Source organism: Rhea pennata, chromosome Z (assembly GCF_028389875.1).
Source record: "Rhea pennata isolate bPtePen1 chromosome Z, bPtePen1.pri, whole genome shotgun sequence".
NCBI classification, from domain to species: Eukaryota; Metazoa; Chordata; class Aves; order Rheiformes; family Rheidae; genus Rhea; species Rhea pennata.
Genome location: NC_084702.1, coordinates 28470680 through 28488176, shown reverse-complemented (window position 1 = coordinate 28488176; position 17497 = coordinate 28470680). Strand labels below are relative to the sequence as shown.

The 17497-nt window shown below is 34.0% G+C and overlaps 1 protein-coding gene across 1 annotated transcript in view; it reads left to right on the top strand.

Annotated features, from left to right (window-relative positions):
* The window catches only part of RASEF (RAS and EF-hand domain containing), a 32766-nt gene extending 15869 nt beyond the window's left edge, over positions 1–16897 (top strand). The window contains exons 4-17 of the mRNA XM_062599813.1: positions 1539–1634; positions 2685–2762; positions 3133–3248; positions 3954–4022; positions 5311–5395; positions 6941–7032; positions 8961–9192; positions 10425–10610; positions 10665–10812; positions 11808–11889; positions 12549–12663; positions 13712–13831; positions 14785–14861; positions 16738–16897. Of these exons, the coding sequence (XP_062455797.1) occupies positions 1539–1634; positions 2685–2762; positions 3133–3248; positions 3954–4022; positions 5311–5395; positions 6941–7032; positions 8961–9192; positions 10425–10610; positions 10665–10812; positions 11808–11889; positions 12549–12663; positions 13712–13831; positions 14785–14861; positions 16738–16846 (1605 nt within the window). The 3' untranslated portion in view covers positions 16847–16897. The remainder of the gene's footprint in view (positions 1–1538; positions 1635–2684; positions 2763–3132; positions 3249–3953; positions 4023–5310; positions 5396–6940; positions 7033–8960; positions 9193–10424; positions 10611–10664; positions 10813–11807; positions 11890–12548; positions 12664–13711; positions 13832–14784; positions 14862–16737) is intronic.
* Positions 16898–17497: the final 600 nt, after the last annotated feature.

Below are 17497 nucleotides of genomic sequence, written 5' to 3'. Positions count from 1 at the left end.
TAAGAACCTTCACAATTATGTACTAGCAGTATGTAAAAACACATCTGTGTATTACCCATTCATACTCAGAGTTCTCATGTTCTAAAAAGATTGCCTTATGATTTAGCAAAATTCCTTGTAGTTTGAAATGTTTATGCTAGTAAAAGATCTGTTCTTTGGCTTGAAGTGCTTTTTTTTTATTATTATTATTAAAAAAAAAAAAAAAAGTCTGGGAGCAGCCTGAAAGTCATCAGCTTAAGTCCTCAACTTGTCTGTGACTTTCGAACATTGGTATTTCTCCTTCCATGCCTAGATATAAATATCAAAGAAGGGCTGTAACTTGTTTCTCACAGTGCTCTTTACATTTTTGCTCTTGAATAGTTCCACTTACTCCACCTGCTAAAACGCCCTGAGAGTAAATGTGAGATATTTACTTTGAGGGATTGTACTAAGCCATTAATCTTAATACCTGTACTCGGCACTATTGTTTGTCAGAATGATCTCATTCATGTAACTGCAGCACCTTCCTCTGTGCGATAGTATCTGCAGTTTGAGTGTATCTATCCATATGTTATTTTCTCTTTAAGAGAAGCAGTTACCAAACAACTCACGCATTAGTAATCTACATAGGTGCCAACAGCAAGAGAATTTGGCCTAAAATGATTACTTTGATTATCAGTTTAATACGTAGATGTCAGCATAACGTAGGAAGGAACCCGAACTGTGAGCAAAGTCCCCGTGTGTCTTTCTGTTTCTGCCTGAAAACCCAACCGGTCTCATTGACGTGGTGTATCAGTGCTGGATACGGGGTTCTTGTGTAGCCAAACTATGTACTCAGATAGCAGGGAGTGCCTGGGGTAAGCACATGCTCGTAGGTAGCCTTGGAGAAATACCATTCTTTTTGCTCTCAGTTCAAAACTGTTTTGGGAGTAGCTTTCTGTAAAAATCTCTTGGTTGTGATTAAAATAAAACCACCACTTACTAGGTTTAATATTCAGTCCAAGTCTACATGAATCTATATTATTAAAGATGCTGTCATCTGCTACCTTTTACAAAGCTTGGGCCTATAATATTCAAACATTTACAAGGGATAAATTTTAAAAGATAAGCAGGAATAAATAAATAACTGATGGTGGTACAGTAATACCATTATTAGAATGCCGTATTTTGAGCCATAGAAAGCTGTTTTGAAAAAGAGGATTAATTTCCTAGAGTATGTGTAACAACGATCTGTGTGTGTGTTTTAAATACACACAGGAAAAATTTGAACAACACTTCTCCAGTTTATTTAAGACATTGGGAATGTATCTTTGCTTCCAACTGTTTAATATTTCATTTCTTTGAATATTTTATGCCTCTGAGAATACAATATTTATTTGAATTGAATGTCAATCATAGAATCAATATCTTTGGATCCTAAGAAAGGTGTCCATTGGCTTAATGGAAAGACAAACTTACACAAATCAGTCTAAGAGCAGAATGTTTGGTTTTTCAAATTGATAACTGCATTTTTAAAGAAATATTTGAAACCTGTCTTGACTCTATATAATATATTACAGGAGAAACGAAAAGCTGAAGAAGCACTAAATGAACTGAAGCGTCAGTATGATACTGAAGTTGGGGATCTTCAGGTGACAATAAAAAAACTTAAGAAGGTAAGTGGCTTGAAGTTATAGCTAAAAAATTGTAAGAAATGCCGACATAATGAAGTACCTTCCGGAAGATGGATAATCACAACTATAGCTTTTAATTTGATGTATATTAGTAATAGGCAACTTTAAAAATAAGTTTTAGACTGTGCTAATATTAATTTTGCAGTTATCTTGTCTGCTTTTCGTACATTGGAAATAGTCTAATATGTTGCCTCTAAATATTTGTAATTCATAGAATTAGATGAAATTGGCGAGGCCAAATATAGTAATGTGCCATATTATAATTAGTATGATGCCTTCTGTCAAAGAAGTCCAGTTCATAGAGTCATAGAACAGTAAGGTTGGAAGGGACCTCCAGAGATCATCTAGTCCAGCCCTCACCTCAGCATAGCCCGTACAGGGATTGAACCCGCGACCTTGGCATTAGCAGCACCATGCTCTAACCAACCGAGCTAAACTGCAAATGTTGATGGTAGAGGTGTGTTTACTCTCTAATCTTAAATTGAAATCAAAAGTAGAACTAGTTATTGCTAGTCTAAACTTAAATCCTACGTGAATTTTTCATTTGATACCTAACTCTGTAAGATAAATACTGTTTTGGGTTATTTTGTAATCTAGCTTTAATTTTGTGATTAGCTTTTGCTATAAATGTTAGCAACATTATAGCAACATTATAGCTGTATTAAACTACAGCATTGGTAGAAATGGGTACTCCCATGAGAACTAATGAAAGCTTGTCTACAAATACTGTGGTAAATTGATGAAGTAGCTTTTGTGTCACTAGTAATGCAGAATAAATACATCTAGCAATTCTACAGAGTGCAAAGTGCATATTAAACATTTTTAAGTATTCACTTAAAAATTAAATTATGAAACTGGAATTTTTTTGGCAGGAATGCTGCTTATGCAGTTGGGAAGACAATGGATTTTAAAAACACTTCCCTGACTGAACACATTTAGTGGTAATTTAACAGGACATACATTACTTTTTATGTTCTTTGAACTGAAACAGTCAAGGATATGCATTAATTGTGCATGTGTTTATTCTGTTAGCTGGAGGAGCAATCCAAAAACATAAATCACAAGGAAGATGTGATTGAACTGAAAAAAAGGATACATGATATGTTGATGGTAAGAGATTAACAATTAATTTAGCCTTGGTGTTCAATACAGAATCTTCTTTTACATTTTTTCCTGGTGTTTTAGTGATTAAGCTAGAAATATACTTTCTAAGTTATTGGTTGGTGAATGGGGATCTTCATCTTGAGGGGGAAAAAAATCTCTTTAAATGGATACACATTTCAGGTATAATATTTAGAAATGGCTTGAAATGATATGGTCTCATTTTTGGATAGCGGAATGCGAAAAATCAGAATTCAGTAATGTTCTTATATGGTAGATTATTCTGATTGTTTTTATTTTAGCATCACAATATGTCAACATTTTATAGAAGTGATTGACAGCTGGCATCTAACTAATACCTACTTTTTTTTTCAAAAAGGAAAATCAGAAACTTAGGAAAGATCTTCTAGAAGCACAGACGAATATAGCTTTTCTACAGAGTGAATTAGATAGTTTGAAAAGCGAGTATGCAGATCAGAGTTTGAACACTGAGAGGTAAGCTACTTTTATATGATAATATTTTCAACAGGAGAAGAAATCTGTTGTCCATTGTAGTTATTATGTATGCAGTTGGTAACTTTATTTTCTTAGTTTGCCCTAACTGACAAGTATGCATTTGACAGTGTACAAAGTATACAGTAACCACTGTTCACTGAAGTTATCAAGGCTCTGAAAGAACAAGCACTTGACACGATACAAACTTTCATAATCATGCAAGGAAGCACACTGATTTTACATAGGAGTAAGAGTTACAGCATCAAACGCTTTTTTCCCCCATGGCTCGCACTTGGCTGGGTAACTCTGTGAATGTCCGGGAAAATAAAGTTTGAAAGCCTCCCACATCAGTCTCAACAATATTTTCCAGAAAGCAAACGAGAGCGGCTTCCATTGGTTTAATGGTGCCTGTATGACAGTTTCACAATACTATTATCTTCATTCACAGTTTTTGTTGACATACAACGGCTGAGATCAATGAAGTTATCAAATTCTTTTGTTTTGCATAAAATTTCTTTTAACATATTTCAGCAGTCTGAAATGTAAAAAGAGAAAAATATGTATTCAGAAAGATATTAAAATGTTGTTATTTTTTTCTCTAAAGTACACTTACCACCTTTCAAAAATGTGGACTGTTGAGTTTGTCCTCTGCCAAAGAAGACAAGAGGACCTCTGCAAAGAATAACTTACTTTTTTTTTTTACAGAGATCTAGAAATGATCCGAGAGTATACTGAAGACAGAGATAATCTGGAAAGACAAATTGAAATACTTCAGTAAGTTCACAGTAATTCAGAGTTTTATTAACAGATTTTGTCCAAAAGTATTTAGAGGTCAACAGTTTTCTAGTTATGTAAAAAACTTGATTTTTTTTTACCAAATTTCATCCAAGTCAAATATTGAAATGGCCTCAGTTCTCATAGGAAGAACTCTACAAATATATATCATTTCATCTTAAGTTTGTGTTTCTGATGTGACAACAGTTATTGCTATGCCATCCGAGTTTAGTGTCCTTGGTGTTTAATCTCTTCCTCTTCAAAAGGAAGAAAAGGCATATCACATTTTGTCTCTTCAAAACCTCAATTTTAGAAGTCTAGATTCATTTGGAGTGGCATTAATTGCCTTCTCAATTTCCTGTGTTTAGCCTAAAGTAACGGTGCACCAGATGTTTTTGGTTTTTACATGTAAATCTTTGGCAGTCTGTTCATGATGTCACTCCTTATGCCTTTGAAAACACTTCTGTTATTCTACTCTCTGCTTATTAAACAGAGACATAGAGGATCATCTTATGCCATTGGTTTTTAAGCAGACCTCTCCAGTGACTTAAGTGACCCAAAAGGATTAGCCAAAACTGACACTTCATTGAGTTCAGTATTTGGTAGTATGTGATTACTGAGTCAATAATATTTTGTTTTTCTTTCCTTTTTTTCACTAGCCTCATTGACTTTAATTTATTTATAATAAGCTGAATGAGATCTGAGTCTCTTCATGCTGTTCTCAATATTATTACTTGGCTCCTTTTTTATTAACTTTATTTTTCCAGTAACTCCCTGTCTTATCATTATCTGGAAAGTACTGTGTGCAGTGCTGTACAAGGCACACTCAAGGAGATTTTTGTTTTTTAAGGAGTATATTTTTAGTTTCTTAATCGTATCCTTTCTTTCAAGTAGCCTGAACGTCTACCCTTAGAGTTTTCTCTGCAGCATTTAAAGTGCAGTTGAATTTTTTTCTCAAAAATGGCTGTTCCAGTTTACTGCCCCATAGTGATTTGTTACAACTGTTCCTACAGTGTTGTCCTTATTCCTCAGCTGACCGCAGAACATGTTATGTCATGTAAGTGTAAAGTGAATCAGCATTTCCTAAGCTACCACTGGAGTTAAAACTCGTAAGGCTTTTTTTTTATCTACAGTTGTTTGAGTATACAGAAACACAGTTCTGGCCCAAATTATTGTTTAGTGCTCATCTGAAGAAAAAAAATGTTTTTTGATATGTTTTTCAGATTTTCTTTGTTATATATTGCATTGAAGTTTTTTTGCTGTACTCAGGCAAATGTTTCTCTGTTAGATCAGCTAATAGAAAGCTACATGACAGCAATGATGGCTTAAGAAGTGCACTGGAAAACAGTTTCAGCAAGTACAACAGGTCACTGGTATGTAATTATATTATTCTTTAATATATAAAATTGTATATTTTAATTATTGATTGAAATCTTAAGTAATAAAATTTATAGTGATTATTATAAAACAGTACAATTATATCATGTTTTACTAGTAGGTTTTGGAAATAATAAATTGAGTACAAATTTGTATTTCAGTGCATACTCAGAAAACAGTTCATTTCAGTGAACTCATTCTGAGTTTACACTTGAGCAGTTGGGTTTTAGTTAGAGTTTGCTTGGATTTTGTAAAATAACAGAGCTCATTTTAGAGTGCTGCTACTTTGTGAAGTGCTTTAGAAAATAGTAAATTTTTATTTGCTGTGGCTAAATATATCTGATGAGGTGAGTAAATCAGCAGATCTCCTTTGCGCTGAAGTGAATGTGTTTATATTGTTTATATTGAAGTGCTCTACAACTGAAAGTGCACTTTCTTAGGAAACTGCTTTCCCCTTAGAGAGGTTTCCATCTAATCTAAGCTTTTATCAAGGCACATTACAGGACAAAGGAATAGCAGGGACCACTGGTAGTACAGAACTCAGACCATTTTGGACTATCCCTGCTGTACTGGGACCTATTTTAACAATTGTAACTTACCACCCTCCAAAGCAGAGCAGGAAGGATTGAAGGCAATGAAAACACCTATCTTAGTTTGTCATTTCATCATAGTGGGAAAACTTTTAGCTCTAAAGCCAATGATCAGGCAAGGCTTCTGTCATCACAGAACCAGCCAATTGTTTCAGAAGGACAGAGCCAGAACAATGGGCCCACAGAGAGAATATTGGCAAGAAAGGAGGAAAACAGCAGTCATTGCCTGTTTCCAGCATACCCTGTCAGTGAATGTGAGTGCCTTTTGCTGATGCAGGCTCCCAGATTTCACCACAGATACAACAAGAGATATAATTTCCTTCCTCTATGCCCTGAAACATAATGAAGGGAGGCAGGTTACAGAGAAGAGAGAAGAAACTGTTCTTAGTGAATGGGAATTTAAAGGATAGAGGGCAGAACGTATGAAATACTTTGTCATGTGCTGTCTGTTGAGATCTCTCTTCTCTGCAATGCCACTCAAGAACCAGAAAGTATCTCTAATGGAGCCAGCTCAGCCAGTGATGTTTTCTTTTGCATCTTAGTCATCAGCATGCATGTACTGGTTGTCTTTTAAAGAACACAAGGATAATTATCTTGCCTGTTCTCCAAATATTACTTTTCAAAGTTTATTATTTCGAAGTGTTAAAGGCATCATCATTGACACTGTGCTCTTGGGAAATTCCATTGCCTTTTGTGATTGAGTGTGGCCAGCAGATCCAATGTTAAAGCGACAAGGGAGTCTAAATGATAATCTGTACTGTGCTCTAGGTAATGTAATGTGTTGACATCCAGTAGCATTTAAAGGAAGAGTTTTAATTAAACGTAAGCAGTTGAATATACGTGAAAATACACAGTTAAAATTTTGAGGATTTACACTTTTATCATGACAAACATAGATGCTTAAATTGTTTTTATCAAACCTATCATGTGTTTGTTATGCATCTGTTGCAGCGGCTAACAAATACCTCACCAGGAAATACCATTTCTAGAAGCAGTCCCAAATGTAGTGGTGGACAGTCTCCTCTAAACCCACGGTATGACAGGTAAGCCAGTTTTGCTTTTACTAAGTTTGAACAGGATAGAATATTGGAAATATCCTGGAAGACCAAATACTATAGCGTAACAGAATAATTCTATCTGATTCAGAAAGAATGTGTGACCTGTAGCATTTGATCCGAAGTTTAATGAAATCAACAGGAATTTTCTCAATTACTTCAGAAAGCTCAGGAGAACTCTTTTCGGTGCTCATCTATGAACTTGCACAGAATTCAAACAGCTTTGTTTTTAAGCTTAGACTATTTCGAGTCTAATTTATTTCTCAGTCTCCTTGCCTGTCTCCAAGGAGCCAAAAAGCTACTGAGGACCTCTATTAAGCAGTTTCTTCAGTACTTTGAAAATAAATTATTTTTTTTGTCTTTAGCCTGAATGTCTGGTTTTTCCCATATAATAATTGTCACAAAGGTATTCAGGCCTAATTCTTCAAATGAATAAGCATCATCATCTCCCTCTGATGTGCAAGAGTAATAAAGGTACTTGGTATTATTATTGTCACAGAGAACAGAAAGTTATCTAGATGCAAACAGAAATGATCAGTGCTGCTTTGGCTTTATACTTACTGGATATAAGTCGTTCATCAGAACTTCTTCAGTTTATTGCAAAGACTCTCATTGACCTCACTGAGTATTGGATTCTGCCTCAAATGCTGTAGAACTTTTTTTTTTTTTTTTTTTTTTTTTTTTTTTTTTTTGGAAATAAGTGAAACTGCCATTAAAATTGTGTGCTCTTGTCCAACTGATACTGTTCTGTCTTACTCTTTTCGTGTTACTTCAAACTCTTCAAACTCTACAGAGATCTTTAATGGAGTTCTTATGTAGCTTGTGTTTTATATTTTGCCAGTGAGTTGAATATCTTATGCAGGGATTAAGTTGGCTTCCACTTCATACTAATAATAACGAAATTCATTCAGTACTGTTCCTGATTCTGCTATCTCCATGTGAGAGACATGTTTGCTGGCTATAAACCTTTGCCTACTGTGAACTGAGTCCTTCTGCTGAATGCAGATAAAACCAATTCCCTTATGTTGGACCCTCTGCAAATTTTGGAAGATGTATCCATTACTAAGCTGCATATTGGACTGAGTAATTTTCTGAGGTTAGGGAAGGAATGAGTAAAACCTATTTAGGAGGTTTAGTGATATCCTTCTCTGAGAATACTTATTAATATCTTTTGGTGCAATCCTTTGCATTTGAATGAAAGTGAGACATACAAGCATACTTCTTTAGAAGAAAGCTTATGTGCTAGGGATAAAACTTGCAGTTAACAGGCATGATTTAGTAGTATCAAAGGAGAGAGTGAGATATAAATTTCCCAAAATACCTTGTTCATTTTCAGCACTTTGTCTCCTAACATCCAGTGTTCGGAAATACTGATTTGCATTTTAACATGTTTTAAGCAATTTACATTTCTAGGTATACTTTCTCAGTTGCATTAATATATCTTAGTCTAGGTTGCTTTAAGCACATATGCAATTCCAACTGTTGAATCCATGCTTCGGTGATGTTGAAAATTGACTTATAATATAGGCTTGTGGGTGCTTGGATACAAATAGCATGGATATTGTGGTATTCCAAAGCAAAGATCGTGCTCATTCACATGAACATTGATTACACTGGGAGCATGGAAATATGACAATTCTGAATGTTGTTTCACTAAAAAAATGTTACCTCTAACATCTCTTTAGCCACTTGCAGAGGGAATTATACTGGACTCGGTAACAGCTACATAATCTCGAGAATCCCCTCAGATCCCCTCACAGGGCAGTGACATGTGCCTTAAAATACATAGCTAGCATTTCCATCTATTGACTGTTTCAGAATGGCTCAGATTTTGTTGATAAAAAGAATTGTAAAATAAAATGTTGTTGCTGTTTTTTTTTTTTTTTTTTTTTTTTTTTTTTAATACTTTTTACCAGATCTTCTCATTCTTCTTGTGTGGATGAAGAGTATGATTCTTTAGCCCTTTGTGACCCTATGCAAAGGATAAACTGTGAGGTTGACAGCTTACCTGAGAGTTGTTTTGACAGTGGTTTGTCTACCCTGAGAGACTCAAATGAATATGATTCAGAAGTGGAATACAGACAAAGGATTTTTCAAAGGTCACAATGTATGCAAGAAAGCTTTGGTGGTGATGCTTCTGATACTGATGTAAGTGCTAGACTTGCTGTATTTCTAAGAACAACTTTGCAGACAGAATTAGCTTCCCTTTCTTAAAATGAAATGGATCTTTCCTCTATGTATTTGGGTTATATGCATTTAAATGGGATTACTGAGAACTTTTCTGTAGAATTTTACTCTTAAAAAGAAAAAAAAGAAAGAAAAAAAGCTGTTTTGATGATTTGGTTAGACTTTAATCGACAATTTGCTTTTCAAAGTACATTTCATATTTTTAAAGGTTGTTAAACAGCCTAGAGACAGAAGTCCATTTTCTAATTAAAAAGCAATACCACAGAACTAAAATAGGTTTCAATTGAAATGTTTTACTATGCTATGGCAGTGAATGGAAAGATGACATATATAAGAATAATACTGTTAGTGTGTGCGTCAGATGTCAGAGCACTTTAGAAAGGGTTGTTTTCTCCATTTTGATGGAGAAATGAAGATCTTTAGCGAAGACTACACAGCAAGAGCAGCATTAACGGTAGAATACAGATTTTTTTTTTATTATTGAGAGCAGATCTTTCACTGTATTCAATCTGTTTGCTGTTAAAAATGCCAAGTAGTAGTGCTGATTAAAGCTATCTGCAGGATTCTATTTAGTTCTATTTAGTTTAGCTTAAGTAGGAGTACTCTGGATAAAAAAAAAATTCTTGTAGAAAAACTTTTGAGTAAGTTTTGGTTTTGAAGTAATTTTTTCTAGTATTTGTTTACTGTAATTATTTTTGAAGTTGAAGTTTTTCTTATGGAAATCCCTTTGCCCTACCTGGAAGTAGTTAGTTTAAGAACTACTAACAGTTTGTGTCCCCCAAATAGCAAACACATTTAATGACAGAAAATATGCTGTAGTAAATAGCAAATGTGCTGTTCCACTGGTGTCTGGATCAGGAAAATTTTGATCAAGTATCTTTTGGTATATATTAAGTGTTCTCAAGTAGAAAAAAGAAAGACATAAGCAAATACTGAAATACAGCATGTAATACAATTGTCTTTTTGTACCTGCTGTAGTAGTTGCAGTTAATGTTAGTTTTCAGATCTGGAGGTTATAGGATTTAAGAAAGCTGCATAGACACTTTTTTCATGAAAAAAGAATTACACAGCTCTGTTTGATCCTTTATTTAATCCAAACTATTAAGAACAGACATTTCACTGAGTCTTAGCTCTGCCTTTCCAAAAAAGCATACTTTTCTCACTGGAGCTACCACCCTGGTTTGTACTTTCAGGTTCCAGAGATCAAGGATGAAGAAGCATATAGTCCTGACAGCAGCAGTACGGTATTAGACTGGAAGCCTTCACAACCAGTAAGTCGAAGCAGCTCAAATGCTTCCACAAGGAAATACATATCTGCTATTCCACTTCAGGTAACATTTTTTTTTCTTAAGAAAGAAAAAAGAAAAAAAGATAGAAGTGTATTGTAAGATTTCTTAAATGAAGTGAATCATACAAATTCTTTTTATTTTCAGTCAGATGCAAGAGAATGTACTCCAAAATACCTAAGTTCAGAGAAGGCTTACAAAATAGTTCTTGCTGGAGATGCAGCAGTGGGAAAATCCAGTTTCCTTATGAGACTTTGCAAGAATGAATTTCGAGGCAATACCAGTGCAACCCTAGGTATGGTTATTTTTTTTAAAATACTAAAATGAGTTTCACTACTATTCTGCTGCAAGTATGGGTGAAAAGAGCAAGCTCCGTTATCCCCAAGAATTTCCTAACCATACACATTCAGTTTCTTAGCCTATAAGATCTAAGTAACTAATAAACCTGCAAATGTATAATTACTATTTGGGGTAGAAAATAGGGTACTACTTCAATTTAATTTCTCTGTATAAAGCACAAAACATGTTCTTGAATGATACAAAGCACCAATAAAAAATTTTAGCATGATGATCTTAGAACTGGTTTATAAAGTCTTTTTTTGCATTTTCCATTGCCATTCTGTCGTCTCAGCTCTTTCTCGCTTCTTTAGTCTTTCATACTATCATTTGATGTCTTTCATTTTATTCTTGATCTCCATTTCTTCAAAATGTTTTTGAAGCTTTAGTTCAAAAGCTGCTGGAGGGATTTCTGACTGGCTTGTGTATATTATCAAACCATCAGCTAACAGACTTGTCTTATTGATTCCAAAGACTGATTTTTGTCTTCTAGCGAAATCATAGCTATGCGTATTTGTTTTATTTACTTTGAGTCAGGATTTTTATTCCAACTGATTCCCCCCCACACACTTTGGCATTTGAAACAGTCTATTTTATGAAACATTTTCTCTTCTGACACAAAACTATTTGGCAGAATAAAGCAGAGAAGGATCTTCTTGTTTGTTGGTCATAATGCTAAATTTGTATCAATGCTCTTCGGAAATTATGTGGGCAAAATATTCATTTAAACGTTTTTCTAAAGTCAAATGGAGTATTAATTCTCATATTCAGGGGATTACTGCATTTCAGGGTTATAGGAACTATTGAAATCTCACAATTTATTAAAAGAGATGTCATTTGAAATAACGATTATGCCATTTTGTATGGAATATTACTTTTCATTTTCTGTAGACCTGTTAGTGTTATTGATGTTTATAGAGTTCATATTGATTGGACTCTACATATTCTTTTTAGGTGTGGATTTTCAAATGAAGAGATTAGTTGTTGATGGAGAACCTACAGTGCTACAACTGTGGGACACAGCTGGGCAAGAGAGGTTAGTGATGCTCTGCGACTTAAGTAGTTTCTGTTGTTTTGTTTCTAAATGACATTTGTCTTTTTTCCTCTAGGTGCAAAAAAAGAGCAATTATTATTACATCGCCTTATTGTCAATATTGGCCATATGTGTCTGTAGACAGATGTGATTTTGCTCTGCTGTGACTGAGACAGCTGGAGCCTTTATCTGTTCACTATGGTGATGCATGAGATTCCTCTTATCTAGGCAGAGAGTACTAACTGAGATTCCAGTCAGCATTAATTAATTACATCCGTATGTCTCCCTCTCTTATATTACTATGGAGTAGGAGTACATTGTTTCTTCCATTGCTTTCTTTGTCCTTACAGACCTTTCTTCTGAACAGGCTTGAACTTAGAGATTTTTGTGAACACTTCCGCTGAAATTCCTGATCCTGATTTGCATTGTATTCAGTGAATTAAATATCTTCGATTAGGATAGAATCCTATGGATTTTTATGGAGCATTTGTATATCTATTTAAGTAATTTTCAAAAACTTCTAAGAATTCACCTGTGAGAAAACACAATGTGGATGAGACAAATCTAGTAGTGTAATCAAGTAATGCTATGTTGTTAATGACATGAATTTAGATTTTTTTTTATAAATGTATCCTTACACAAATCTTCTTTTTTTCTAAAAGATTTCGAAGTATTGCTAAATCATACTTTAGAAGAGCAGATGGTGTCTTACTGTTATATGATGTAACATGTGAAAGAAGTTTTCTTAATGTACGAGAATGGGTGGATATGATTGAGGTGAGAACTTTAAATTATATACAGTTTGCAAGCTGTATTTCACTGTGGTGTTACCTTATTATTTAAAGTGAGGAATGTTCATGTATTTCTGTTGAGGAGCTCATTTTTTGGTTCAGAATTCCAGAGTCTTTTAGAGAGACTAACTTTATTTATAAGGCTTGAATAACTGTATAGTGAATTAGCCAAATTGCAAAGTTTTGCTCTGCTGTGACTGAGACAGCTGGAGCCGTTATATATTCACTGTGGTGATGCTTGAGATTCCTTTTATCTAGTTACAAGTTAAGTAGAGTTCCTGAGGGTATTAAACTGTATCCTGACACATTCAGTCAGTGGTAAAATTGGTGCATTGTGATGTTTTGTATAAGAGCATCAGGTAATCACAGTTTCCAACCACTTCCTTTTGAAATGAACGTGAATGCTAGGCCATTTCAGATATCTCTCTGTAGATGTCTTCAATATTCCTTGTATGCTCTGCATGTTAAGCTAGTATGTTAAATTCTATAAATCAGCTAAAGTCCAAGTGAAATTTTAAGTATTCTTTCTGTTCATCTTATTTGTTTGTCTGAACACATTTAAAGAAAAAGGTTTTCTTCCTGTACCAGATGCAGTTAATAGCAGGGAAAGTGGTTAGCAAGAACTTAATTTCCCCTTCTGACAGTGGTTTTTGTTTGTTTGTTTGTTTGTTTGTTTTGTTTTAATTACGGTAGCAGAATTAATCTCTTTTCCTGTAGTAATTTAGTCATACAACATTAAAATGTAGTGACTGTTTCCATTAGATTAATTGGACACAAGAAATTCCTTCTTGTCTAATAGGGCTTATAAGAATACATGCACATCTTTGCAAACTCATGTTTAAGCTGGTGCTTAAATTATGGACCTTCTTATGAAAAGCTCTTCAGCATGATTTAAAAAAAATGTTTTTCGATAGTATGCAAAACTCTATTTTGTGGGAAGGAAATCAGTACGATTACTTGCTCAAGTTACATGATGATGTTAGTGATCTTTTATTCTAAGTGTTCTTGCAATAATGGAAAAATGCGCTTTTCAGGATGCAACTCATGAGAATATTCCAATTATGATGGTGGGAAACAAAGCAGATCTCCGTCAAGCAGTTACAGAACAAGGACAAAAATGTGTGCCAATAAACTATGGAGAAAAGCTGGCCATGGTAAGATCTTTGTCTGTTTTTTCAGTACAAAATGCTCTAAGGAACTTCAGATTGAAAACTATGTGAAGTGACAGTAAACAAAAGTCATTTTCTGGTCATTAATTTCAAATTCAGCCATCAATATTACTCGACACTTTTCATGAAAATTACCCTGTTGATGATGTGGTCTGGCTGAAGGCTTATGCCAATACCTTCATAATTGACTGGCACAATCTTCACAGTCTTTAAGTGCCTGGGTTGGGAGACTGAGCTTTTATGCCTCCAGAGAAAAATTGCCAAAGCAAGTATGACAGGATGAGGCTCTTCTCCTGATTTGTTCCTGTCCAGTTTGAGTGAAATATTTTCGTCTTCAAGACATTATCTTTTATTCCTGCCATGTCTGCAAATATGAGGGAGGAGTAACTCTCTGTTATAAATAAAAGTATGGACATTTTTTTCCATATTATTATTAGATGGTAAAGGAAGAATGCCTGTGTCCTGTGCAAGACAAGTGGGCAATAGACTCTTTGAGTTGAGCTTGCACAGTTGAATGATTGCACTAGGGCAGGTACCATGTCTGTAACTTCTGAAATAATATTCTTGGTTAAGCTAGAGTACCAGTTACTATGGGTAAAAAGTAGCTTCAGTAAACTCTCCTGAAACAGCTCATTTCTCATTTTGTAGTCTTGTTAGCAAGAAGATTTAGGCTGGACATTGAGACTGTGATTTGTTTCTAACTCAGTTTGTTAATTAAAATATACTGAATATAAAAATCATAAAATGAGAATTAATTACACTTTTTCCAATGTAAAAGTGACTGTATTAAAGAATGAAGAGGACCAGAATGCAACCTGTTCATTTAAGTGGGTGTGTAATAATTCTTTGGAGTTATTGAGGGAACCATTTGTAAGTTAAAATATCTAGATAAAACCATTTAAGCTACACTGGCTTAACATTTTATTTTCTACTCACAGACTTACAATGCATTATTCTGTGAAACAAGTGCTAAAGATGGTTCTAATATTGTAGAAGCAGTTCTTCATCTTGCTCGGTAAGTAGCCATGTTTCTATTTTCAAATAAACATATCTGTGTATGGTTTATAAAATGCACATTTTAGATTCACACACGTAAGAATTAAGAAAGTATATCCATGTATCTCATACTATATCTCATATATACTTACATATACATGAGACATTTTAATATGAGATATATAATTTTATATATATAATATGAGATACTCGTGTATCTCATACTATATGCACTGCATACACAGTGTATACATTTTACATAGTTCTACATATAATTAAATCAAAATTCTTCCATATGCATTCATATGCATTTTGATTTGTCTACCAGATCATTATACATGGTATTATTACAGATAGTTCTAATGACACCGAGTTTCTTTGTTCTCAGTTTCTCTAAATTATTTAAAAGATGGGTTGTATCCATCCAACAACCTGGTAGTTATATAATAAAGTATGAGCCAGAGTTGTGCCTTTTACAACACTTATAAACTTTCCTTATTACAGCCAACTCCTCAAAATAAAAGGCTATGTAATAAATCCTCAGTTTCTGAATTTTGAATTTGAAACACGGAGCCTAAGGCCAGAATTACATACCATATTCATTTAATTTTTGCAGCCACTTGATGAAATAAACTTTTTGATGTTTGGTGGTTATTTGGTTACTTCATAGCAAAATACTTTTAATTAAATTGACTTGGATAAAAAGCACTGGTTTTCTGGTCATGATTTTTGTTTCTTCAGTCAGACTTTGAAAAGTACCTCTATAGCCAGGAAAACAAGTATGGCAGAGATGCAGCAAGAACGCAACGCGTTCATTTATACCATGATGTCAGTACAAAGTAAATGATTGATTTATTGAGTGACTGGTTTCCAGGAATCTGCATGTGAATGCAGCAGTATATTTTGAAGTTGAGAACATAACAGTACAGTTAAGTAGCATTAGTCACAGTTGTAAGATGACCTCTAATGTTAACAAATGATACATTTAATTGTTTTGAGGATTAAGCTGTTTCTAGTTGGAGCCTTTCTGTTTTACAGAATCTCAAAAACTAAAATTTAAGTTTGCCTTAATTACTTTAGCAGTCTTCAAATTCTGTATACATAAGCCAGAGACTTTATTCTGGAATGGTTGGCTGTGATTCCTTTACTGAAGACTTAGTAACTCTTATTCTTTGACAGAATATTTCTGAATTTTGAAATAAAATTTCTACAGGTACATTTAATTAGAGCAGATGACTTCTAGACTGTCTTGTTACCTCTTTTTAGGGTTCCTTTCTGCCACCATTCCTATATTGAATAATATGGTATTTTGAAAGGAATACCATGAAATTATTCTGCTGATGTAAGGATGACTTAAATTGCACTAGAATATAAACAAGAAATTTTAGAGCTGCCTTTTGACATTCTAGGAGGCCCATAATAGGTATACAAAATCAGTAATCACATGTACATATACGACTTTTAAGCCTACATTTATAACAGAACATCCAACAATTGCATATTATTTAGTTTTATACTTTCAGCTGTGAACATGTTTAGTTTCTGTGGTGATAGTTACAGTTATCAAATTAAAGAAGAATGAGCTAGAAGAAAGGGAGAATATGACACTGGTTATTGGGTATCAGAAGTTACTTTGTTTCTGTCACTAGGAGCGATCTGTATATCAATACTAATGCTATTTCCAAAGTAGAAACTAAAGACATGTTAGATTCCATGTACTGAAAATTGTCTTTATTTATATTTTTGTATATTTATTTATATGCTGTTTCACAGAAAGTTTATGAATTTAACTTGGAAAGCAATGACAGCAAGTAGTATAAGACATGCTGAGAGAAACAGAATAGTGAACATGAATAGGAATAAATGTATCAAGCTTTATCTCTGTTTATTTACAGTGAAGTGAGAAAACGAAGTGACAATGAAGATGATACGAGGTCAGTAACCAGCTTGGCTGGGACACCCATCAAAAAATCACCATTCGCGAAGAACTGTTGCAATGTTTGAATGACAGATTTTCTTTCTGACCTAAATAACTTAGTTGTATATTTTTACTGTTTTTTAAAAAAAAGAATAAATGAAGGATTTCAATAATGTATTCTTTTTACTGTGGACTTGCACATTTGTGTATTTAGAAGCTGCATAACATGGAAAATCCAGCCTCTACTTTCCGCTCACTTGCATTTATGCACTATGCTTTGTCCTTTAGGCCTTTGTATCATCTTTCCTAAGCAATGTAAGTCAAATGAAATGAGCTCAGAATCAGTGCTACAATACTTAGTACATATAATATTGTAATATATTTTACTTCTGTTTCCTGCTTGTTTCTTCATGATGTCAGTATTTCTTAAATACAATATATGCTATGATAATGTCACATCACGCATAGGCAAAGAAAAAATTCCAGCCTTAATTTAATCTCTTTTTGCTCTTACCTGCTTATCTAGTTTTTTGAAGGCCTTAAGTTATTCCATGATGAAACGTTTCCCAGCAAAATTCCAAGTTATTAAAAGGTTTCCTACTTTCAAGAAAAGCCTAAATTCAGGGCAGGAAGTGAAATGGGGCTCCCTTGGATGTATGGTGTTCTGTCATAATTACACAAAATTTAGTGAGTTAGAATTTTATTTAATTCTGAGGCTTGGGATTTGATTCAAAACT